Source organism: Pelodiscus sinensis, chromosome 1 (genome assembly GCF_052426305.1).
Source record: "Pelodiscus sinensis isolate ZL-2025 chromosome 1, ASM5242630v1, whole genome shotgun sequence".
NCBI classification, from domain to species: Eukaryota; Metazoa; Chordata; order Testudines; family Trionychidae; genus Pelodiscus; species Pelodiscus sinensis.
The window spans coordinates 124,832,883-124,858,618 of NC_143052.1; the positions used below are offsets into that span (position 1 = coordinate 124,832,883).

The 25,736-nt window shown below is 40.7% G+C and overlaps 1 protein-coding gene across 4 annotated transcripts in view; it reads left to right on the top strand.

Moving 5' to 3' along the window:
* ARHGAP8 (Rho GTPase activating protein 8) overlaps positions 1–14,844 on the top strand; it is a 100,722-nt gene extending 85,878 nt beyond the window's left edge. For 3 of the 4 annotated variants that reach the window (XM_075899760.2, XM_089770181.1, XM_075899773.2), the window contains exons 10-13: positions 3,254–3,331; positions 3,985–4,113; positions 6,524–6,627; positions 10,246–14,842. In XM_075899760.2, coding sequence (XP_075755875.2) covers positions 3,254–3,331; positions 3,985–4,113; positions 6,524–6,627; positions 10,246–10,443 — 509 coding nt within the window. In that variant the 3' untranslated portion in view covers positions 10,444–14,842. Of the gene's footprint in view, positions 1–3,253; positions 3,332–3,984; positions 4,114–6,523; positions 6,628–10,245 lie in introns of all 4 variants that reach the window. The other variant, XM_075899780.2, reaches the window with a different exon arrangement.
* Positions 14,845–25,736: the final 10,892 nt, after the last annotated feature.

Here is a 25,736-nt window from a genome sequence, read left to right on the forward strand (position 1 = left end):
TAACTATATACAAGACTATGTGAGTGACCAGATGAAAGTGTGAAAAATCAGGATGGAAATGGGGGTAATAGGCACCTAAGAGACCCCGAAATATTCGAACTGTCCCTATACAGTCTGTACATCTGGTCACCCTAAAGGCTATAGATACACACATTTCTGTTCTGGCAAGGTTCGTGGTGGCGTCTAAAAATGTGATCCACAGGAGGAACACTGCCTTTTTAAAGTGATACTATCTGATTCCTATACACTACAAAGGTCAAAAGGAATCAGTCAGAAAAAAACCCTCTCTTTATTCCTACCAAAAATGACTCTTCCACTATCACCTTTTTGTTCAAGTTATGACCTATGCTTTATAAAAGGATATAATTTTCAATCTGAGAAAAAAGGACTTTTGGTTTTGGGAGAAAATAAAATCATGCAATTCACTTCCCAAGTGAAAAGATAAATTAATTTCAGGAGTTTTGCTGTAAAGATAGCTGTGCTCGTTTAAAGGACTCAAAACTGGTTAATTTAAATAGTTTTATGCATGGGCTGATGAGTGGCTGAAATTTTCTGGAAGAAACCTACTTTTGGTAACTATCTGGTTGGTGCTTGTGGTTAAATAAATTGCAATTTATTTCTTACATTTTATATGTCCTGAATATTACCTTTGGAAACAGCGCAAGTGACATCAATATTCCATGTTTCTTTATGTGAAACTTAAAGTCACTTTTTTCTAAGACTGCTAAGATATTTACCTGGCAAGAGTTTGGTACTAAGTATCATTATTGTAATGAAGATGACAAGACTTAGTGCCACGCATGCACAACTGCTGTCTGCGCTTCAGATTAATGTATTCAATTAGACCCAGGAAAACTCTCTGTAAAGCATACCCGATAAAGGAATAAACATGTTAAAACTGGATGTTTATTACAAAGCAGTTTATGGAGGGAGAACTACATCAGATAAAAGCATTAACTGTTAAATAAACTCCTTAAAATGAAATAGTGAACAATTACGAGCTCCATCCCAAGGAAAACTCGTTCTCTAGAAAATATTCTGTGCACCAATGGCAGCTAGGGTGAAATTCTCAGAAAATGATTATATTGATTGATTGCTAAAGGCAATGCCCATTCTGCCTACCGTTTTCAGAATTGTAGTTTCACACATGTTGAGCTATAAATTTAAAAGAGCAGTTTTGCTGCAGTGATGTGGCTTAGAGTAACTTTATTCAATTTAAATATAGTTGGAAGGGCATAAAACAAGCATTCAGATAGTTATTTAGTCCTCTAATACCCACATTCTATATTGTCCCTCCTAGCCTCCGAGAAAGTGGGTTTTCTGGCATATTTTGATTTATAACCAGGGTCCTACTAAATTCACAGCCATGCAAAACACATCACGGACCATGAAATTTGGGCTTTTGTGTGGTTTTGCTGTATGCTATACAGATTTCACAGGGTAGATCAGCATTTCTGAAATTGGAGCTACTGACCCAAAAGAAAGTTGCAGGGGGATCATAAGGTCATTTTAGGAGGGTCATGGTATTGCCACCTTTCCTTCTGCGCTGCTTTCAGAGCTGGGTAACTAGAGAGTGGTGGTTGTAATGTTGGCCGGATGCCCAGTTCTGAAGGCAGTATCCTGACAGCAGCCATGCAGTACTATACCAATGTTGCCTTGACTTCTGTACTGCTGCTTTCAGAGCTGGGTGGGTGCCTGCTGACAAAGAACCCAGCTCTGCAGGAGCAGCGCAGAAGTAAGGGTGGCAATACCATACCATGCCAGCCTTATTTCTATGCTGCTGCTGCTGGCAGTAGCCCTGCCTCCACAGCTAAAATTCTGGCCAGCAGCCACTCTTCCCCAGTTGCCCAGCATTGAAGGCAATGCTGCTGCCAGCAGCTGAATAGAAGTAAAGGTAGCAATACCATAACCCCCATATAATAACCTTTCAACCCAGACACAACTACTTTATGGGTCAGGAGCCCTACTATTACAACCCTATGAAATTTCAGATTTAAATATAATACATGAAATCATGAAATTTACCATTTTAAAAATCATATGACCATGAAATTGATCAAAAGGGACCATGAATTTGCTAGGGCCCTATTTATAACTCTTCAGACTTGACCACATGTTCTGAAGTTTAGTATAAGACTTATATCCTGCAATAAGTCATCCTTATGCTTAACTTTAAATTGAGGAAAAGGTCTTAAATATTTGCAAAATTAGGAATTAAATTACTAACAGATGTTCTTGGACAGTACTGTAAACATTAGTTGAGTGTGCATTCAAATTCCACTGGCTTATTTCTATTTAGGTACATTGTTGATTCTGCTATTATATTAACTCACATTCTCATGAACAGCATTTAGTAGATGGCTAAAAATCACATATTATCCTATGTTTTTTAAAGAGCACCCTTTCACACACCAACTAGGGTGAATTTATGCTAATTTACATAGTGACTAAAAACTAGAGCTGACCTGAGTACAACATTTCAGTTTCACAGTGGAGCACAAATAAAACCCTTAGAATATTTTCACGCAAATGGGGTTAGGGTGGCGTAGACTGACTTTATTTTCTGCATACACAAGCTTTTATCTCCCTGCTGTATACCCCTAAGAGGTTGTGTAGAGAAAGAATTTCTCCAGTTTGGGATCATCTGCAAACTTTGTAAGCATGCTCTCTATGCTATTATCACTGATGAAGATATTGAACAGAACTGGATCCAGAACCAATCCCTGTGGGACCCCACTTGTTATTCCCTTCCAGCATGACTGCGAACCATTGATAACTACTATGTGGGAACAGTTTTCCAACCAGTTATACACCCACCTTATAGCAGCTCCATCTAGTTGGTTGTATTTTCGTAGTTTGTTTATGAATTTTTTAAATATACTGCAGCAGTGTCCACACTACCAGCCAGTGTGTGGCAGGCTAGTGTGAAGTTAGTCACACCCCATCTTGCCACAAATTAAGTTTATGTATAGCAAAGCCCTTAAGCGCTACTATCTTTGAAATGAGACTAAATTTCCTAAGTCATGTGGGGACTTTTATTAACTTTACTTTTCTAAGCAGCCACCTTTTCAGAAGAACTTCACTGGATTCTCAATTCAAAAAAATGGCAGGGCTTGAAAACCGCTTGCTTCTGAACCTGTCATGTCTACCTGTCACCAAACCCACTCGCTCTGTTTTAATATGATTTAAACCCATCAATACAAAGCAGTGAAGGACAGCTTTCACACAGATCACTTTCATTTTATTTTTTCAGGACTCCAAGTAGAAGGCCTGTTCAGAAGGTCAGCCAGCATCCAAACTATTAAAGATGTTCAGAAACTCTATAATCAGGGTAAGTCATCATCCTCCTGTTGCTGTAAATTAATAACACTCTAAAGGCCATATTGATGGTGTATCTGTTGGTGACACCGTATTTCTGTCTTTCATAGAGTTAGTTAATCACAAACCCATTTATAACGTAAAATGTCATATTAGTATCAGCAGTAACACAGAAACCTGAAAGATAACGACAGGCATTTAAAGCTTTCTAAATAATGAGCCATCTATTGATGTCAGAGCTGAAGTTTACAAGATCTAAAGCAGCTAATGAATTATGAGACTTAAGTCAAAAATGGGCTAGTTTTTCATAAACACTTTCATTGCCTCAGTGCTTGGTAGGTTACTTCAGCTAGTTACAAATTATCCAGAGCAGTATCTTCTTGTCATTTTGTCTCTACTGTTTTTCTGTGGTTATGACAATGAAATATAATTTTACATAACAGTTTGTGAAATGTGTTGAATTAATTTGCTGAAAATTTTTTGGAGGTGTGTCTCTGGAAGCTAGATTAATAAAACTTCATTTAAAAAAGTACAGCATGACAATGTTAAGATTTTTGCAGCAGCTGAAAACGAGGTTTTCTTTTTTCTAACTGTGATTTAGAACAGAATTTTTGAACCATAATTTTGAAACATGTTACTGAGCAGTCATCCTTTTTGGTTCTCTAGGCAAGCCTGTGAATTTTGATGACTATGGAGATATTCATATTCCTGCTGTTATCCTGAAGACTTTCCTCAGGGAACTCCCACAGCCTTTGCTAACCTTCGAATCTTACGATCAAATCCTTGCAATCACCAGTGAGTATAAATCACGTGATATCATGTAAAGGGATTGATATTTTGTAGTTGATATGAGTTTGGGTAATTTATAATCATTCAGTCGCTGACCCATGATACAATAGGATTTGTATAGAAACATTCGTCTCCTACATACCTCAGGGACTTGACTGTTGTGATAGGAAGTTCAGCATTCCGTCTAGCAGAGGGCAGAAGTAAAAATCTATGGTCAAAATGTTCAAAAATAGAGTGCAAGTTCATATGTAGGCAGCTGCTTAATTTTCAGAAGTCCTGAGCCGCTAACTTCTTCCAGCCTGGCAGATACATAAAAGTTGTTGTCTGTTCAAAGTTTCTGAAAATAGACAAGGGACCTAAATATGGACTGACTTATCAGTTTTATTTTGTATGTATTTAGTTGAAAAGGAAATACAAAACAGCTATTATTATATATCAATATGCACATTTTCTTCCATCCTTCCCTCTTTCCCCCATACACAGCCCACTTTGCTCTATTCCTTTGCCCAATACTAAAATCTGTTGTTCAAAGTTGTTTCTGTTCTTCTTGTATGTTTTTATATGGTGCTTTTATATCCTAGAGGTTTTCATTGTGATTTTTGTAACTATTTCTTGCTCCATACACAAATCATTTTGCTGCTAAAGTACAACTGCCCTTGGGAATGGAAGTTGGCAGCCAGGTGGGGGATTGGTGCACTGGTGACATTTGGCCCAGTCTCTATATATTTGGCCCTGCCTATACATATATTTCTTTGCAGTTTTAGTAGAGCTGCTACTCTGCAATATTAAGGAACAAACCAGATTGACTTAAAACTTAGAGAGGGGAATATATTAATTATCTAAATGGCTGATATCACATGAATTTACTGGTGGCAAAGCTTCCATCATATGACCTTTTTCCAGGCATGGAGAATTTTTTATGCTGACAAAGTAACTCAGTATATTCTGGTGTGTTTGGCATTTAGTGCCTGAGCTTGTAAAGATATATATTGTGCTGTCCACTAGTTCCATTCTGGGTGGATTCTAAATTCAGCTAAGCTAAGGGAGTCAACAGAACTCCTGGTCACAAATTGTGCAAGAGTAGTTCTAACCTCATGATCTTTGAGCTGGGGCTAACTACGGGTTGGCTGCTTCCTGCTTGTTAACATTCTGTTGGTAACTGTAAGGTTCTGCTGTTGGAAAGCTGAAATTGTTATCAGTGGCAGTCTGTATTGTGGCTGGTGACTATCATTGCAACCTTTTTCAGGCAGGGATTGCCTTTTCATTATGTATTTGTATAATGCAGTAGAGTCCCAATCCATAATTACAGTTACTAAGCATTTTTGCAAAACAGAGAAGAATATAAAAAATTGAACATGTCTGTGACCCTGCAGCCCATTGTATACATGGTTCACTTTGCCAATGTGAATAATCTCATTCTTGATAATCCAGGGTAGAGTACAAAATAATCAGTAACATTTGCTTCAAGCCTTCATTGGAGTTCTGTGTAGTTTACTATGTGTGGGTCTGTTGAGGAACACCGTAAAAATATATTCTGATGTTCAAGTAATTGTAAGTCAAATAGACTAGGTTGGCAGTGCAGGGTGTCATTTGCTTTCCATTGGTAGTCTTGGGTTCAAACCATATTTAGTTCATCGGTGAAAATGATCTTAATGACCTCAAGCTAGTTCTAGATAATACATATCCACAGAAATCATCGTCTTTTCAGTCTCTGCCTAGGACTTGAACATTGAGGGGTCATAACAGAGGTTTGTTTGCAGACATACATAAGTAAAGAGAGAGCGTTATGAGTGGCAGGCATCTCATGGAGAGTTTAGTCAGAAAATAAATACAGTGCAGCTGTATACAGTACATAAAGAGACCAAATAAGATTCAAATTTAGGACCATGAAATTTCCCTGTAGCAAGGGACCAGCACTAACTAACTCATCTACTACAGAAAATAACCTAATGGTTATTCTCTGGCTCTGAGTTGCACTATCCATTTACTATACGGAGGGCTAGAAATCAGATGGAATAAGATTCCTTTCATAACTCTGTCAATGACCAACGTCATCATTTTTTAGTAAGTTCACCAATCTGTATCTCCATTCTCTTGTCTATAAAGTGGGCATAATAGTCCCTTCTTACCTCAGAAGGATGGTGCATGACACTATTAATTCATTAATTGGAAGTCCCTTTGAAAATCTCAGTTGAAAGTGTCTTCACAATCCAAAGGCATGCTGCTAATTATATCCCAGCAAGGGGAAGTAGTGTACATAGGTCGAGCTAAATTCACTTCCCCCTGACAGAGATGTAGCTTCACCAGGTTTTTGCAGGAGTCACTGAGGATATAAATTGTCCTAAAAAGAAAATTGCAACCTTGTCTGTATTTTGATGCCTATTGGATTAGGTTACATATGATCTTAATATTACAGATGTGGAAAGCTGTTTACGAGTGACGAGCTGTAAACAAGTAATCCAAGGACTTCCTGAGTACAATTATGTGCTTCTGAAATACCTGATATGCTTCCTTCATATGGTGAGTACAGGTAACATTCCCATAATTCCAGGAGACACTTTTTTAGAGTCTGATTTTTACAAAATTCCACATCTAAAAAAGAAAGAAAGAAAAGAAAAATAAATTGAAAAGTTGGAGAAATGCAAGAAGGCTGTTGTGTTCTCAATGCAGCAATATGAAGCTGCAGCCCATCTCCACTTCTGATAAAAGTCAGAGTTAAATAATGACCTCAGTGATAACCTCAGTATGCAACTCTTCATAAATAATTGAAACCGCAGTTTAAATACAAATAAAACCACATGCTTGCTAATGTGTTTGAAATGGATAAGTCACATTTCTATTGCTTTGATTTTTTTTAACTTTCCCTTTTTGTGAGAAATACCTGTTTAGAAAAAGCATGCAAATAATGTTTTCCCCCAGTGTTTAAATAAACAACCTGTAAAACCTTTGGAGAAAGGTGTTGCCTTGGTAGCCCCTGGAGTCCAAAGTCATCTGTTTATCCCCAGAAGAGCAATATAGCAATAATAGCAGCAATATAATCTCCCTTCCTACAGCCCAATTTACCATCTCTCTGGGCTAAACTTTTCAAGCCTGGATGCTTAAATTTAAGCCCCTTCATGCATATTTATGAGGCACCTAAGTAAAGCAGCCTGATTTTCAGAATGCTGGGCACTCGCCAATCCCATTGAAATCTGAGGCGCTGTGTTGATTTATACCATCCGAGGAATTGGCCCTCAGGGGAAGACCTTGTGTGGCATGTACTTGTGAGCTACACTTCAGAAACGAGTAATTTTAATGCCTCTTTATAGCAAAACCCCACCAAAATACAGTATTAAAGCAAACACACTGATACAAGCTTGCCACAGACAGGACTAGTGGGCGCCTCTCATACCTACATATTCATTTGTCATTACTTAACTGAACTCCAAAAGCTATTATAAAAATCCTCACGTCATTTGCTATTATTTCAGCAACTGATATCTCTCTTCAGTGTTATGAATCGTGTAAGTGCCTTTGTTCCAATAATAGATGCACCATCTCAACACACTTCTTAAGAGCTGAACACTTGAGGTATTAATGAGGTGTGCAAAAGTACTACATAGTGTTTTCTATAATTGGGCAACAGAACATAGCATTTATTTTTGAGTATGCCTTGTTATGTAAAGCAAGAGTCAAGTTGATACTAGCACTCAGATCTGCAATTTTTGCTGATCTGTAGCTTTTAATCTTTCACGTTTGAGGGAGTTATTTGCATTCGTAAAGGTCAAGGGAATGTGAAGCAACCAGGAAGCTGGAGATTTCTGTTCATCATAGGTCAGGTGTGCTATGCAAGCAGACACAATTCAAATTTTAACACACTGATCTTCCAATAATCCCAGTTTTTGCCTGTGACCATCACCCATCTTACATATAAGGGACAATTTAATTCAAGCCCAGCCTTGAATAGTGCAAGAGGTACTTGTGGTAATTTTATGAAGTTGGATGAAATGTAATCATGAGATACCATTTTTAAAGATGATAAATTTGACTCAAGCTTGTCAACAAAAGACCAACAGTTTAGTATGCATTCTCAACCCCCTTACTTAACAACATGTCTTCTTGTGACCAAAGGATACTACAACAAGACAACGTGATTCCAACAGCAGTAAAAAACCTGAGTTATAAGAATGGGTTCAAGTCCTTTGACCTTAGACTAGCAGTGAATGATTCCTGCAGTAATAAGCTGACTATACCGAAAAAGGAGCAAAGTGTCTATTTCCCACTCAGGAATATCTCAGACTCTTAGAAAATGATTATTTTAGCTAACAGCAGTACCTTACTACTAAAAGCAAATCTGAGTAGTGGAAAATGTTGCATGTTTGTGGAGCATCTGACACAGTGTCCTCCTCTTTGAGGTATCTATGCATTACCACACTACAAAAAAATTGGAACAGAAGCCATGTTTTCAAGACTCAGGCTCGAAGTGCCCACAAAAGCTTCACATGCATGGATGCTTGGCTGAGTTCATAAAATGTTTGTGCATGCCCAAATAAGTATTTATATGCACAAGTTTCCATCTGCATATGCAGTAAGTTTATTTATGCATGAACAGATTAGTTTAGTGAGCTCTGAAAACAGCTTATATGTGCACAAACTAATTTGTGGAAGCACTATTTTGGGCTCCAGTTATAAAAATAGGGCCAAAAATGTACAACACAAATTTACAGTTCAATTTGTTTGTCAGAAAATGGGTTGTTTACCTCTTTATAACCTGATAGTTTGCTGTTACAGGTTGAATCTCTCTAGTCCAGCACCCTCGGAACTTGACTGGTGCCGAGCCAGAGAATTTGCCAAACTCCAGAAAATCAATATTGTCTTGCAGCATTACCAACACTTCCCCTGCTTACTGAGCTCTTAGAAGACACTTGGGGGTAAATTAAGGCTTAAATAACAGCTCAGAACACTGGTAGCCAAGACTGGTGGCTGTAAACAAACTTTACGGGACTGTGAGAAACTTGGCCACAACCATGAAAAGTGAACATCCAGCTAACTAAAATCATGTCAGACCATGGATGTTGCCGGAGCAGAGAGTGCTGGACTAAAGAGGTTCAACCTGTACTTAGTTTCCTTGAAGACAAAATGACCCCTTATTATTTTTAAAACACTTGAGGCTAAATCTTGAGGTTTATGCAGTGGTGAGCAGCAGTAAGGGGCACATAAACCCCAGAGGGCTGAGTAAATTGGATAGATCAATACTGAGTCCATGTTTGCAACATAGGCACTAGAGCAGCATAGCTATAGTGCCATGGCTATGCTACTGTAGCCCCTTAATATAGGTGCAGACAACAGTGACACGTGAACTTTTTCCATCACTTTAGGAATTCCACCTCCCTGCATGACAGTAGCTAGGTTGATGGAAGCATTCTTCTGTGCTCAGGGATGTGCATTTTTCACACCCCTGAGCACTGTAGCTATGTCAACTCCAGTTTTAACTGTAGGCTGGGGAGGAAAATTGGGTCATGTATGGAAAGCTGCTAGACAGAGTCAATGTCTGCTTTCTCAGGCAGAGGATCCTTAGAACTTATGCACATGTCAAACTACTCTCTGTGAATTGTGGTCCTTCGCACTCCTTGCAGCTTGGCTTCAGCTGCAGTAATCCCCGGGCCTACTGCTACCTCTTCATGGGGGGGATGTCTACCTTTTAACCAAGAAAGAGTAAATTTCAGAGGGAGATTGGGAATGGTATCCTTGTCTGTCTTTATTTCCCCTCTCAAGCCACCGTAGGAGAACTATAGTAATCCTTGGTCCAATAGAACCCATATTCTCCAAGTCATCAGCCAGTAAAACCCAATTTCTGACTGTATGGCCATGAGCTGTTACTCAGATTCCTTTCATAGGATTTGTGAAGCACTCTGCTTTTTTAGTGACTCCCCAATGCCACGTGAGTGGCTCAGAGTGGTGGGTTCAGCCTTGGGATGGGGCATAGACTGAGCACGTGCATAGCTACAGTGTGTCCAATCTTGAGGTGAGCTAACATTTCAAGATCCATTTAGGCCCCTATGGTTACAGAGTATTCATGCCAGGCACCTGCATGCGGGATCTAGCCCTTTGGTATTGCTTGCATGGGTCACTTTCAGTGGAATCTGTCTTCTTTTCCAGGTATCCCAGGAGAGTATTTATAACAAAATGACTGCATCGAACCTAGCCTGTGTCTTTGGGTTGAATTTAATCTGGCCACCTAAAGGTACTTCTTCGCTGAGTGCTCTGATTCCTTTAAATCTCTTCACTGAATTACTGATCGATTTCTACCCCAAAATCTTCAGTTCACGAACAGTACTGGGTGAGATCTTACCTTAATGCTCAGAAAAAGAGGAAGAGAAATATGCCTACCTATGCAAAAAAAAAAAAAAATCTCCACATATAAACCTGTGAGAATTTACTATATACAGGACTTTGCAGAAAGAAGCATATTTCATATTATATAACAGAAGCAAAATCCTTTTCTTTCTCTTGCATCACCATGATTTTCCAAATATCAAAGATGTTAGGGGAAATATGTATACTGATACTTCTTTGTATTTGGTGTGTATAAAACATCAGGTTAAAATAACATGAACTTTCCTCTTTTCATAGTCTTTAGCAATTTTTAAATATTTATTGGTTTAAAAATTCATCACAGTTCCTTTCAGCATCTAGAGGTTTCCTTTTATGTTTGGGGTTCTTTCCCCGAGGGTGATGCTAAGTCATCACTTGGGCCATAACTTCCGAACCATCTTCCGCCTTCTTGCAAAAGGGCTGTCTGGGCAATTTTTTCCTCTTGAAGAAGTTTCCTCTGAGGGCTTCAAATATATACAAATTCTAGATCCTTTTTGCAGAATTCCAGGCATTCATTGCCACACACAAATGTGTGAGTACTTATGTCTGCATTACCACAAAAACCAAAGTATTTGCTTGTGTCATTTAGATTATGCATACATCTGGCTCTTTGTGCTTTTAAATATCTAATATGCCTGTCCAAACGTTACAGCTGCACATGCAAACTGAGTGGAAGATGATGCACACACTCTTCAACTTTTAAAATCAAGTCATTTGTGTTTTTATCTTTAAGGAATTTCTGTTTGTATCAGTATAATGTTAATACATAATATGAATAAACATTGTTTGAAAAAGGCATTAAATGTTTTCATTATTTGCTATATTCTGTTCATGCTTTATGAGTTGTTAGAAATCTGCTCGTAAAATCAATCCCTCTCCTCCACATCCTAAAAACAGAGAAAGAAAGTCTCAGCCCAACACCCTGAGCCCTGTAAAGTAATCTCCATGGCATCTTTATAAATCTATGTATTTTCTCTCTACATACTTATATTTGACTACCATTAAGTTATGTTCCCTCAATGCCTGCTACTGATCATTAGTACTACAGGATAGGGACGTTATCGTAACAGCAAAAAAGACTGAACTAGTGGTGACCAAAGTGAACACTGTTTTCCCCTATGAGGAGTTACGTTAGTTTGAACGCATCCCGGAACGCACTTCCTGGTTCGAATCAACTGGCAAGCGGAACAACGCGTGGGCGAGATTATGCTAATGAAGCACAGGATATTTAAATCCCCGCTTCATTAGCAATTTTGATCGGCTACATTTGCATCCCTAGTTCGAACTAGGGAGCAAGTGTAATCGTACTCTTAGTTGTTGGTAAGATGACAGTCGAGAAGCACAAGCACTCAGCTAGAACCACGGGAAGAAAAAGGGTTGATTTTGAAGGTGAAGGGTAGCCTAAGTGCCTACCTGTGTAACAGGTACAGGCTTCCAATTTTTTGTTGGAGAGAGCAAATAGTATTTTATTCTTTTTTGGCCATTTAGAAAGAATATTAATGAGTACCCCATCAAGCTATGGTATGATAGATATGTGACTCCTATGTTTGCCCAGTAGATGTCATCTACAGCATAATGTTATAAAAGGAAATACTTAAAAAGTAAATAATCAAAAAGCTATAGAACAAGCTGTACTGTATGTAACTTCGTTTTAAAATTTAAATCGTGTTGTAATTTTCTCTTAGTTCATAAAGTGTTTCAATTAAAACAATGTTGGGGTTTTCAAATATTTGTTGTTAAGTGTCTGGTTTCTTGCTAGTATCAAGGGGCCAGTTTGGCATGACTTTGGTAGTTAAGTTTAAAATGTTGTACAGTACACAGAGAATAATAAAGAGAAGGTTATGACTTAAATGATGTTGCACTTTCAGGAAAATGAGGTTGCAAAGTACTAAATGGGTTCATTCTCTGTTTTATGTCATAAATTGTTAAACAAATTCCTGATCAGTGATTTGAAGGGTACAGCACAGTGATTTGAAGATATTATTCTGTGAATCTGCCGCAAACTTTTATGTCATAGGAACTTGGCCTGCAAGCCAATGCATGAAAATAGGAATTAGAAAACCTGATTTATAATAACATCTCTGCCACTGAATAGCCATCTCACCATGAGCACGTTTGTTCATCTTTTTAAATCTCCTTTTCTCCTTCAGTAAAAGGAAGTAATAACACTTTTTTAAAATGTACTTTGATATCACTGGCTGAGGATAAACATAGAAATACAAAATGTTATCATACATATTTTTCCAAAATCCAGCTGAGTAAAATGGCACTTGCAGTACAGTACTAAAGGTTTTCAAATGTTGGGGAACATTCACTGATCAGTAATTTTGAGTATAGAAGAGGTTAGGCAAAAAACGGTACTAAAATACCTTGGGGTGAAATCCTGACTGCTGAAAACAATGGGAATTTTGCCATTGACTTCAATGGGGCTGGGATTTCACCACTTTCTCTGGCCCTCTTTTTGTGTATCACTAGATACAGTGAAAGAAGCATCCCAGTATCCATTCCAGCAGAGTGAATGAAGTCAGAGCCCTTGCCAGTGTAGCCTGCTAACTCCACAGTAATTCAGAGGAAGGTTTTTTGTGGTTTTTGTTTTTTTGTTTTTCCTGATACCTTGCATTAGTTTTCTGTTCCCCACCTCCTACAAAGATGGATTTGGTATATACTACATCATCTGGCTGATCTTTGACTGTGCAACTCAGAAACTGATCTCTTACTATGTGAATCAGTGGCTGGTGCCTAGCAACAAGTAAAAGTACCTTCAGCGTGCATGGCTTTAGCTACTTTATCTGCTTCTGGGCACTGGGAAATATTTAAAGAGTGGAGCTGTTTTACATATTTGTCACATACCAAACTGCAGGTTTTCCTTTTAGCCTTTGTAAATGATTGTTTTGCAGAGATTGCTGGCTTCCGTCATTTACCGACTAAAGTACAGAATAGAGGTTCTGACCCCAGGGCGCTTTGGTTTTTAAGGGCCGAATATAGCATTATCCGGTAGTTTGAACAGTTTGATACTGTTTAGAAAAAGAGGGCCTCTGCTTCTGATTACGAGCAATGAACCTGTTGAGGATGGTACATTCCCGCTTCTAGTCCCTTTGTCTTGGCTGGCAGCCTTGAAAAGTTTGGGATATGAGAGCCAGTTCTATCCCTCCCTAGCTCTCCTCTGACTTTGGGAAGCTCTGCACTTTAAACACTGCATCCATGCAGCTGTGCTGCTGTAGTGTTTTAGTGAAAATGTTACTGTGCTGTTGGGAGAGCTTCTCCCAATGGCATAGTTAATGTATTTCCATGGTTTTTCACATCCCTGACCAGCATAGTTGTACCAATGTAGATTTATAGTGTAGACACTAGGCTTCAGCACTGTCATTAAAGAGGACCCTACAAAGACAGAAGGCACCTTGATATCTAAAGATTTGCAACTACTGCACAGCTCAGGTGCTAAGAAGGGTGTGTGAGTAAGGTAATCTGCCCTAAGAACTCCTGTTATCTGGGACTGAATGCCAGAATTAACTATGATGTTAAATCAAATCTTATGCATTATTCAGAGGGGTTTAAAGTGAAATTCATGGTAAAGAAATGTATGTTTCAAATTTCCTGACTCCAAGAGGAGTCCTGGAGATGTCCCCTGCAGTTACTTTGATAACACTTTCTCTTTACAAATGGTAATTGCACAATTCCGACAATTGTACAATGTGCCCTTGCGAACTCTTCCCTTGTATCAAAGAACAATTTTCAGATCATTTCCATAGCAAAAAGAAAATGATTGTAGAGATAATCTGTTGGAAACACATGTGCTGGATTTCAGTTTAAAACAATAAAATGTATTCATGAAATGAGAAATAGAGTGTTGCCTCTATTGACAATATGCAGAGAATAAATTGCCTAAACATTCTAATTTACTGTGCTATTAGGAGTTTAAAATTGTTCCCAGGATTAGTCTGATTATCAGATATTCCTAGAAATAATGTAATATTTTTGTTATCCATAATCTGTAAGGAAATGTGAAAAGATAGAACAGTGCTGTTAACCAAAGGAATTGTTATAATTCTTGATTATCATAAGTCTGAGTGATCACATTACTGTATCTGTTACCTCTGTGTGTAATATATAATACCTTGCACTTGTATCTTTCATTGGAGAATGTCTCAGAGCTTTAAAAAATATTGTTATATTCACCTACCATAGCATGATGGTTCTAATAGAAAATTAAGGATACTTTATTGAAATGTAAAATATTTGCTTACTCACTTAGGTGGGGAAGCAAGTAGAATGTATACAGTAATACAAGGCTCAGCCATTCAGCTTTATTTCTTGATTACCTACCTGCATTTGAAGCGTTTTGCTGCACAAAGGGACGTGTCTTCAAAACTCCAAGGGTATGTCTAGACTGCATCCCTCTGCCGACAGAGGGATGCAGATTAGGCAGGTCGACATTGCAAATGAGGCAGGGATTAAATATCCCGTGCCTAATTTGCATAAAAGTGGCTGCTGCGTTTTGCCAACTCAGCACTTTGTCGGTAAAAAGTGGCAGTCTAGAGGGGGATCTGTCGAGAAAGAAAGCCTTTTTCGACAGATCCTGTAAACCACCTTGCAGGAGGCATAAGGGATCTGTCGAAAAAGGCTTTCTTTCTCGACAGATCCCCCTCTAGACTGCCACTTTTTGCAGACAAAGTGCTGAGTTGGCAAAATGTGGTGGCCATTTTTATGCAAATTAAGCGCAGGATATTTAAATCCCTGCCTCATTTGCAATGTCAACCTGCCTAATCTGTATTCCTCTGTCGACAGAGGGATGCAGTCTAGACATCAAGAAAGGGGGTTTCCCTTTTACACCTTTCAAGAAGCAAGATTGTTGCCATCACCAGCCAAACTATAAAGCTGTATGGTTTTGTTGGAATTCTCCTGGTCAATCAATTTCCCCCGCTTATTCTAGTTAGTTTTAAAACATATAAGATAATGGGGCCAATACAGCCTTAGGGAGTGAGCAAGGGTAGCTCCACTAAAGTCAATGGCTTTACACTGGCAGAGAATTAGGTTACAAATTTGTATAGAGTACCTGCTCCATATGAATGAGGACAGATCTGTAGCTTGTATAGATTGGTGTAACTCCATTGCTTTCAATGGAACTATGCTGATTCTCATCAGCTGAGGATCTTGTCTATGTTTTCCTTTATCCATGTGCATATAGTAGATATTAGTATGGCATGTAAATAACCTATCACAACATTCTCCATAAAATCCTCCAATATTTTAGAGCCAACTAATTTAAAGACACAATATTGGAGGTTCTTAAAAAGGTGCAATGTGCTACAAACACTTCTCATTCAGTTTTCCCACTTATAAATTAAGTTGGCAGAATTTGATTATTACTTTTTTATTATTTTGACATAATTACTTTTCAACATTTTTCAATTTTTGTCAATATAAATGTTGTCAGTATAATTAAATTTTCACAATTGCATAAAGCTTTTAAGAAATTTTAAACTTTTATTTATCAATTTAAATTTTCTCAGCCGTGAACAATTATAGGGGGAGTCCAACAAGAAGAGAGAGTCAAACAATAATTATCTAATGACCGTAAGCATTGACATTCCAAAAGTGAAAGCTCTGTAACCATTAAAACACATTGCATATTTTGGAACAATTTGTTGACAAAATAAATAGCCTTAAATCAAACAATAATTTCTCAAACATTATTTTTCCTACTTTGCCTATCTATAAATTTTGGTTCTTCTCAGTGGAAATATTTTTCCATTGTTCTGTGTGTGTATTGTGAAACTGACATTCTGCTAACATTCACCGATAAAAATCTAATCCTTCGGGGCCTATTTATGAGTATTGCCATTTTTCTGCTTTAACTCTTGCAGCTGTCTTTGTAATAAGTTGATGGATAAAGACATGGCTTGGACAATATACTAACCAGTGGTTCAATAGCAACATTTTCAACTGTGTCTTACATCCAGGCACCTCAGGGTGGCGTTTTAAAAAGTGACTAAGGAGCACAAGTCTCATTGAAGTCAGTTTCTTTGCCTAGTTCTAATTAACTTGCTTTTAAGGTGTTTGTTTCTACAGTGAAAAAGAATTCACATGTGAGCTCTTTCCTGGAATTCAATTCCATTGTTGAACCCCAGTATGCTTTTGGCCATTTTGTGATATACCTCCATGAGAGTGGTGTTGACAGCCCTGGTAGATACAGTTAATACCATCTCAGCTAATCCACCAGTCTTAGAAGATTCTGTGCTTTATAGCAATATTTAAACCTATTAAAAAAATTAGAGATGATTGGTAAAATTCCTGCAAAATAATTTTGTCAGGATTTGGGAGTTCATTGAAATTGAAAAGTTTAGCAAAGTTTGCAAGTTTCATTTCAGTTAAGTTTCCCAAGGAGCACTGCCTGGTTTCCTACCAGCTCACTGGCCTAACTCTTCAGCAACCTACCACATCACCTGCCCAGGAGAAGTTTTCATTTTAAATCCTCCATGAAAAAGAATTACTTTCTCCACACAGCTCTAATAATAACTAAATTCAAGAGAAGGAATCCAGCTAACTGCAGCCCAGAAAAATGTATCTGTAAATCACTTTTCACAGGACAAACTTCAGTTATGCTGCTACTGTAATTTTCCGTTGGCCTCTTATTTTGAAGGTGCAGTAATTTTGCTGGCGCTATTTACACCTCTTAGCAGACTGAGTAATGACATGTAACCCTTACATATCAATGTGCTAGGAATTCTGCCTACAATTCATTGTGGATGCAAAGGTTGGTTACCCTAAATAGTTTTGGTTGCAGAATGGGATTCCTCTTTTACTGCTGTACCCAGGCCACTTCTTCAAGTAATAGTTCACTTTTGCTTCTGTCCTCAAATTGTTATTTACCTTAAGCTTCCTTGTCACCATGGTGACATCCATGGGAAGTTCAACAAGGCGATTGAACTTTAAATCTACATGAAATCAGGAAACCCCGCTCCCCCCGGCCATGTCTTTAATGAGTCCCTGATGCCAGAGTGTGCTCTCAAAGCTACATTAATGGCGTAGCTTAAGTTGAAATAGCTTAATTCGGCTTTTGGCACTGTCTACACAGCAGGAAGTTGAAGGAAAAACACACTTCCTTTGACTTCCCTTACTCCATGTGAAATGAGGGTTACAGGAGTTGGAGTAAGAAGTCCTCCAGCTTCACATTATTTCAAAATCAAGGCTTGTAGTGTAGATGGTGCGCCATGTTATTTCAGAATAGTGCAGATATATCCAAACTGTTCCTGTGCTTTCAAATGGCCTGGCTTCTCTTCAACGTTAATCATTCACAAAAGCGGTTTATTGCCTCTGACTCTGCACCACCAACATTATCCTCTTAATTCATTCGGCAATAAAAAGCATATGTAAAATGTACCGGATTGCATCATCTGCAATGTCTGAACTTAATTTCTATAGCAATGATGTGGGTCTTTTTCTGGGCAGATTTTGTCACTGCACCCAGCACCGTAGACACTAAGTCCTAAAAGTTCCAGGCACAGACATTATCTACCTTGCACCTTTCTCTTTTTCCAACTTTTAAAGAAACTCTCTGCCACCATAGCTCATTCTGTCCCGTGTCCTTTCCCCCCACCCCCATGCTCTCTTAGGGTGTGTCTAGACTACATGCCTCCGTCGACGGAGGCATGTAGATTAGCCAGATCAGCAGAGGGAAATGAAGCCGCGATTAAAATAAATTTAAATGGCTGCCCCGCTCTGCCGATCAGCTGTTTGTCGGCAGATCGGGGTAGTCTGGACGCGACGCGCCGACAAAGAAGCTTTTCTTGATCGGCACAGGTATGCCTCGTGAAACCAGGTTTACCTGTGCCGATCAAGAAAGGCTTCTTTGTCGGCACGTCGCGTCCAGACTGCCCCGATCTGCCGACAAACAGCTGATCGGCAGAGCGGGGCAGCCATTTAAATTTAAATGAATCCGCGATTATTCTAATCTGGCTAATCTACATGCCTCCGTCGACGGAGGCATGTAGTTTAGACGTACCCTTAGAGGTGTAACCTGTCTTTCCCTTACCCCACACTCTGCTTAATCCCCTTTCTGTCACTTCCAAACTTTTTCTTAAATATTTCCAGACCAACGTGTTTAACCAGGCTGATTCCAGTGACCCACCCAGACTCACATGCTTAATTTGACTGCTAATAATAATGCTCCTTATACATCTGCTGCTTAGCCCACATTCCCCTTCCTCTATATCTTTAAACCTCCTTTCAGTTCACCTTTTCCATTTTGGCCACACAAGGGAAGAAGCCACTCATACTTTCACCACTTATATAAGACTGTGGATAAATGCAACTGAAATGACAAAGGGTTTAATTCCACGAGGAAATGTGAAATCACAATGTTTGAATGGGTATGAAATTGCCTAGGCATGTTTCACACTCTCTGGAACAGGCAGATGGTTATGCTTCTGAGAAATGGCTTACATTTTTATAGTTAATAATATCCCAGCACTGTTGGGATGAGTATAAACACATGAAAAAACTGTTTTCCTTTTTCCTCACCTCCCTTGCCTCCCGAAAATGTACCACATTGGTAGGTAGTTGAAATGCAACCACAGCTGATGAGTTCAGTGAAGCTAATATTGCATCTAACAGCCGTGCCCAGAATGGAAACAAAATCACACCGGGCAGTGTCATTTTCCATTCTACATCCAGGCACAGAGCTGAAGAAGGGGTGTCAATGTATTTTTTCACTGTCAGTAATTCCCCTTCTTCCACATACCAGGTCTGAAAAGAGGATTTCTTTACCACCCACTCTCTATACAGTAGTCTCTCATACTAACTGGGCTATCATGTGAGCAGCTGGTAACCCCAGGGCCCTGTCTACACTGGCATGAATTTCCGGAAATGCTTAAAACGGAATACTATTCCGTTTTCAGTTTTTCCGGAAAAGGAGCGTCTACATTGGCAGGCTGCTTTTCCGAAAAAGCCCTTTTTCCAGAAAAGCGTCTGTGGCCAACGTAGACGCGCTTTTCCGGAAAAGAGCCGCGATCGCCATTTTCGCGATCAGGGCTTTTTTCCGGAAAAGACGACTGGGCTGTCTACACTGGCCCTTTTCCGGAACAGTGTTCCGGAATAAGGACTTATGCCCGAGCGGGAGCAGAATATCCGGAATAGTGGCTGATTTTGTACAGTAGAGCATCATTGCTTTTCCGGAAATTCAAGGGCAGCTCGCAGCTTATTCCGGAAAAGCGGCTGATTTTCCGGAAAAGCGGCTGATTTTCCGGAAAAGTGGCTGATTTTCCGGAATAAGTGGCCCAATGTAAACACAGCCCAGTTGTTTACATACTATATGTTCTTCATGGAGCATTTAACACCAGAGTAAAACACATTTACCAAACCCCCCCTATACTTTTGTAGAAGGATTAGAAGCCCTCTGCTGTTCTGAAGCTTGAATAAATCTTTATTCTAGTCTATGCCTTGTGCTGCAGTATTATTGGAGACTGCAGCAATTCCTTTCAAGGTCCAAGATGCAAACTAACAGCCCTGGTGGGTAAATGGCCCATGCCCAAGGAAGAAACTAACCCGTTACATTAAAAATAACATTTGAAGTAAAATAATACCACTCTGTTTTTACATCAAAAGATCTTTACAGAAGGGTGCAAATAAGCAGGGGATTTGTATCCATCTCTCACATGCACTGAAACCAGGTTTGTTCCTACAAAGAGAGTAATAATAAAACCATATTTATATACGTGATACGATATCACAACTCGTTTTTATAATTTGACAGTTAATAGAACTACACTCCAGGGGCAGCAGCTATATAACATTCAGTGTGGTCTGTACTGTATAGTGAAAATGTAATGCTGGAGAATTGGAGAATAAGTTGTTTGGACTGTTATAAATTGGGTGATTCTTTTAGGACTGAAGTATTGCTATTGTTTATTGATTGCATTACAGTAATGACCAGGCCTGCTGATGGGGAGAGGGCAAAGAGGGCAGTTGCTTCAGGACCCAGCGATTCAAAGGGGCCTGGGATTCCTGGCCACCGCTGCTGCTACTGCCTGCCTCAGGCCCTTTGAATTGCTGCAAGGCACTGAGGGCTGTGAGGGAGAGGGAGCATGCTGCAGTCCAGCCAGCACTGAGAGCTGCTTGCCCCAGCTATGTCCCTTCTGCCTGAGCCCCACTCTTGCCAGGGGTACAGAGCCTCCCCACATCTTTCCCTAGGGCCTGTGGTTGCTGCTGACCTCACTGATAATGACTAGTATCAGAGGGGTAGCCGTGTTAGTCTGAATCTGCAAAAGCGGCGAGGAGTCCTGTGGCACCTTATAGACTAACCGAAGTGTTGGAGCATAAGCTTTCATGGGCAAAGACCCACTTCGTCACGTGCATCTGACGAAGTGGGTCTTTGCCCACGAAAGCTTAGGCTCCAACACTTTGGTTAGTCTATAAGGTGCCACAGGACTCCTTGCCGCTTTTGATAATGACTAGGTTCCTATAGCAAAGGGGTGTGGCCTTCTAGGGAGAGTGACAGCGTGGAAAGGCCCAATGCCCTTAGCTGGCAGGAGCTAGAAAAGCCTCTGTCACGGTGCGGTGTTGGAAGTAGAAGGGCGGAGCCTCCACAGGAACAGGAAGTATAAGAGGTGAGCCCTGCAGCTCATTTGGGAGCCAGCCACTGGAGGAAGCAGACTCCTTCTGTCTGTGTTCTGGCCAGGAGGCTGCCTGCAGCCATAGGGAACTGGAGGGCTGGCTGGAGGTGTCTAGTCACCCGCAGAAGCTAGCTGCAATGAGGCACTTTGCCCATGCAGAGATGGATTCTTGGGATCTTGGATTGCTAGATATGCCCAAAGCCAAGGAACTGCTGGGACTACCCCTCACGGACCACCCTGAAGGGATCAAGGATGACCACGAGTACAAGCAAGGGGGAGTTTAGGAAGAAGCCCAAGAGAGTTATACTACTGTCTTGACTGTGGATCCCCTGAGTTGTGGTTGGTTTGTTGCAGTTGGATCTCCATTGATTCAGTGGCAGATGTCTCTGCTGCTGATAGGGCTGATAGGTTGGGACAAGGTGGAGTGAATGGGTTCCTACCAGCCACCACTGGGGTGGAAATACTCTCCCTCACTAGCTTTTAGTGTCTGACTCTTCTCCCCCCTCTCCCCCCGGATGGCTGAAGGTACCTGACCCCTCTCATTACCCCCTAGACTGTTGTGGGTGCCTGACACCTGCTCCCTTGCTACAGTCCCCTAGAATGTTGAACAAAAGTTTGCTAATTCCCAACTTCTGAGCTGTAGCAGGTGTGGCAAAGGAGTGTGGCATTTTGCATAGGGATGTAAGCAACTAGTTGAGTAGTCGACTATCTTTGCAGGGAGGTGGGGAAGCCCTGTGCAGCATCTGGCAATGGGCCGGCTGGAGAAACCCAGCCGCTGGCCTGCAAGTGGGGGTGGAGGAGAGGGCGCAAGGTGTCTGGCAAGGGGGAGTCAGCGGGGAATGGCGCGGCGAGCGGCAAACCCTCCGCCGCTTTGCAGGGAGACGGGGGAAGCCCCATGCAGCTGCTGGCAATGGGCCAGCTGGAGAAATCGTGTTATTCCGGGGACGGTTGTGTAATTCAAAAACGTTCCCTAAAAAAATCATTCTATCGTGAAAACGTGTTCAGCGGGCATGTGTTAAATGAGGAAATGCTGTACTTCCAGTATCCCGAAATAGCTTCACAGTGTAGATGTAGCCTGACCATCTCCATCTGTTTCCTTCCCTGCAGCATTAAGGAATAATGGAGCAGCTATGTGTTTTGAATTCACGCCTACCTTACTATGAATTATTTTTCAATATAGACAAGCCCTAAATTATTTAGAAAGCAGTGCAAGGAGAGAAAGCTGAGAGGTGGCATTCCAGCTGTTAGGCAGGAATGTTACAGAGGGAATTTGTCCTCTTCTCCATGGAGGATTGGGTTAAGGATAAGAGCACACAATGCCAATGCATAGGGGAGGCGCTTCGTGCTGCCGTCAATGAGTCATGAATGTGAGCCAAAAGAAAAACCCCAAGAGGAATTGGTGGGGGGACCATGCAAGTGGCTGGAATGGTCACTTGTCAGGTACTCTGAGAGTCAAAAGACCCTTTGTTGCCAACCTATCATCACATGGTATCATTTTCCCATTTTGTGCCAGCAAATGGGTTGTATTTGTTGCTGCCCTCCCGCCCAGCCAAAAGACATTGCCCCTTTCGGCCCCCTTCCAGCAGAATCCTTCAAATCAGGACAAGGTTGGTTCTTATACCTGCTGCAGCATCCCGGCCAGGCAGCTGTCTGTCTCCTGTGCCAGCTGACCCTGCTGCCTTTATAATCAAAAGAACAAACCTGCCCCTTCCTTCTAATCAGGAGGAGACTAGATCAGAAAAACACATACTGTAGAGCATAAAAGAAAGCATTGCCATGAAAATTTTTTCTAAAAATAAAAATCCCAATGGGGGCTTAACCATGAACAAAAGACTTTCTTTTTAGAGGTGCTGAGAGGAGGAGAAATGATTGGAATGATGGTAATCAAAAAAACAGACACTCAAGCATCTCTTTCTACACCATACTATCTGCAGTATGCTAGATGTTGTCGAGCTGTTCTGTTTATTACCTTCACCTGCAGTGCTATCAACATTATCATTCTGAAACAAGCCTCTGCATTTTAACTGGTCATTTTACCCCAGCAAAATCCCACCATCATTTAAGATCTATTTATTGTGTCTGTGGCATGAGGAACAAAAAATGATTGATCAAGTAATGTAAACACAGCGTCAAAGTGCTGGGAGAGGGAATGAAAATTTTACCAGTCATTTTATTCACCAAAGATTTCCTCCTTCATGTTGTAGAAATTAAAAAGACGACTGAGATACCCAGAAATCATATAGTAAAGAAAGTCAAAATTAATTATTAAAAAAAATTGAATTCCCTTTGTGGCTGATTTTCCTCCAGCTGCACTCCACTAAAAAGAGCTATCAAAGAAAACTATCATTAGTTTTTAATTCAGAATGACTTCAGAAAGCAATTCTGACACCTCTGTTGATAGCTTTCTTGACAGCCTTTTAATCTCCACAGGTTGTTGACAAGAGCTAAAGGAACTTGCTTTGTCAGTATTCTCAGCTCTTACATTTTTAGCTCAAAGAAATGTTTTTACTTAAAAGCAACTAATCTTTCTGGAGCATTTCTATGCTAGCTACCTAGAACTTACCATGGGCTTGCATGACAGGTTCTTGTATGCAACTCTGCTCTTCATCCCACATTAGTGCATTGAGTATATATATACAAATCGCTGTGAATGCTGAAGATGACCCGTGCTTTGCGCGCGCGTGTGTGTCTACAGTTGTATGTGTATAAATATGATCCTTAGGTCTGACCAAGTGATGTTCAGTGGGATTTAGGGGACAGATAACAATGTGTTAACCCTGACTGAGAAACATTTCTTCCTACAAAAAAAGAGAGGAAAATGGAGGGAAAAAAATGGTTACCTCAAAATTTTCTGCAAAAAATTTGTGAAAACTGGAAAAAAACAGAAGGGGGGTGCCTGAAATGTTTGTTTTCAACAAGAGCACAATAGGGCTAGCTGCAAAGAGACATTTTTATGCAGAAATGTAGATTGATAAGTTTTTTCCCCAATAAAAACCCCTTCCAAACAAAAATGACTCATTCTATTTTATGTTACCTTTAGTCCAGTGTTCCCTCTAAGCAAGTGGTCACCAACCAATAGATTGGGATCTACTGGTAGATCTTGGAGCCTCTGACAGGTGATCCTGACTAGTTTGGCCAAGAGGCCATCAATTGCCAGCACTTCCGCTGCCCCTCCCCCTACTGCTGCTCATCTCCTGCGCTTTGCCTTGGAGCTGTCTCCCTCCATTTCTGGGAGCCTCCTGCTTCCTGGGCAGAGCAGGGGAGGGAAAAGAGGGGGGCCCACTCTCCCACCCTGTATCTTATCTCCACCAAGCAGGGTCAGGGGCACAACAGAACTTGGGATGGAGTTTGCTGGCTGCTTTTGGGAGTGGTGCAGGGCCAGGGCAGGGGTGAACTTGCCTTAGTCCCACTGCACCACCACCCAGGAGCCACCTGAGGTAAGGCCCAGTTGGAGCCCACATCCTGAAACCCTACCTCAGTCATGAACCCCCTCCTGCATCCCAAACCTCTGCCCTAGCCCTGAGCACCCCTGCATCCAAACACCCTCCCAGAGCCTACACCTAGAACCCCTCCTACATCCCAACTGCCTGCCCCAAGCTCAGCTCAGAGCCCCAAATCCCTTAATCCAAGACCAGAGCCTGCACCCCAACCTGCTGCTCCTGCCTGATGAAAGGGAGGGAAGATGAGGGAGGGAAGGAGGATGGAGTGAGCAGGAGCGAGGCCTCAAAGAATGGGCACAAAGGAGGGGGGCAAGGGTGTTGGGGTTTTAGGTAGATCTTGGACTGCACTTAAATTAAAAAAGTGATCCTGTGTTTAAAAAGGTTGGAGACCACTTCTCCAAGCTGTGTGGCAGCGCTGCTTCAAGGGTGATTAATCAGCCTTTCCCAGTCCGTCAGCTCCCTGCAAGGAACAATGCTTTAGTTTAACTTGCCCCTCTGCCTCCCACCTTGGCTTCTCTAACAACTGTGGATCACTGGAGCATATTGGAATGTAGCCATGTACCTTCCTTTCCCATGCACGTCCCTTGTATTGAGCAAGAGTGGCCCAAGACTGGCTACAGTGGTTCTACCCAAGCAGGTGATCCCTCCATACACACTAACAAGAATAAAAAACTTCCGACTTAGAGCAATGTTATGATCCGTTGGCACTACCAGAATGGTGCGGGAAGTGGGGCAGAATCTATGGGATCCCATGTATTTAAAATGATCAGATGAGTGTGTGCATGTGTGTGTGTGTGTGTGTGTGTGTGTGTGTGTAGTCATAGTTTTCACAAAAGAGAGAAGGTGGTAGCTTAACTTCCATTTTTAAACTCCATTTTAAATCTGCTTTCCCCTTTCCGTACTTGCTTTCAGTCCAGCACTAGTGTTTGTTTTTCTTTTTGGAAAGCAAGAGTAGGATTTAAAGTGGGACAGTGGGACAGCAAGTGTTATTTTCATTCTTGAAATAAAGATTTTAATGGGTGTTGTGTAGGTGGATTTTAACACAGAAGTATCCCTATAACACTAGAAAAATCACCACTGTGCTAGTTTGGAAACTAAAAAGAATTACAAAATGAAAAGCAAGCATCTGTGCATGCCTAGTCCAAAAAAATTGCTGTTAATTTTTTAATTGCTGGCAGCTCTGTACGGCGTCACGTTTAACACAGTGTTCTTACTCTCCATTGAA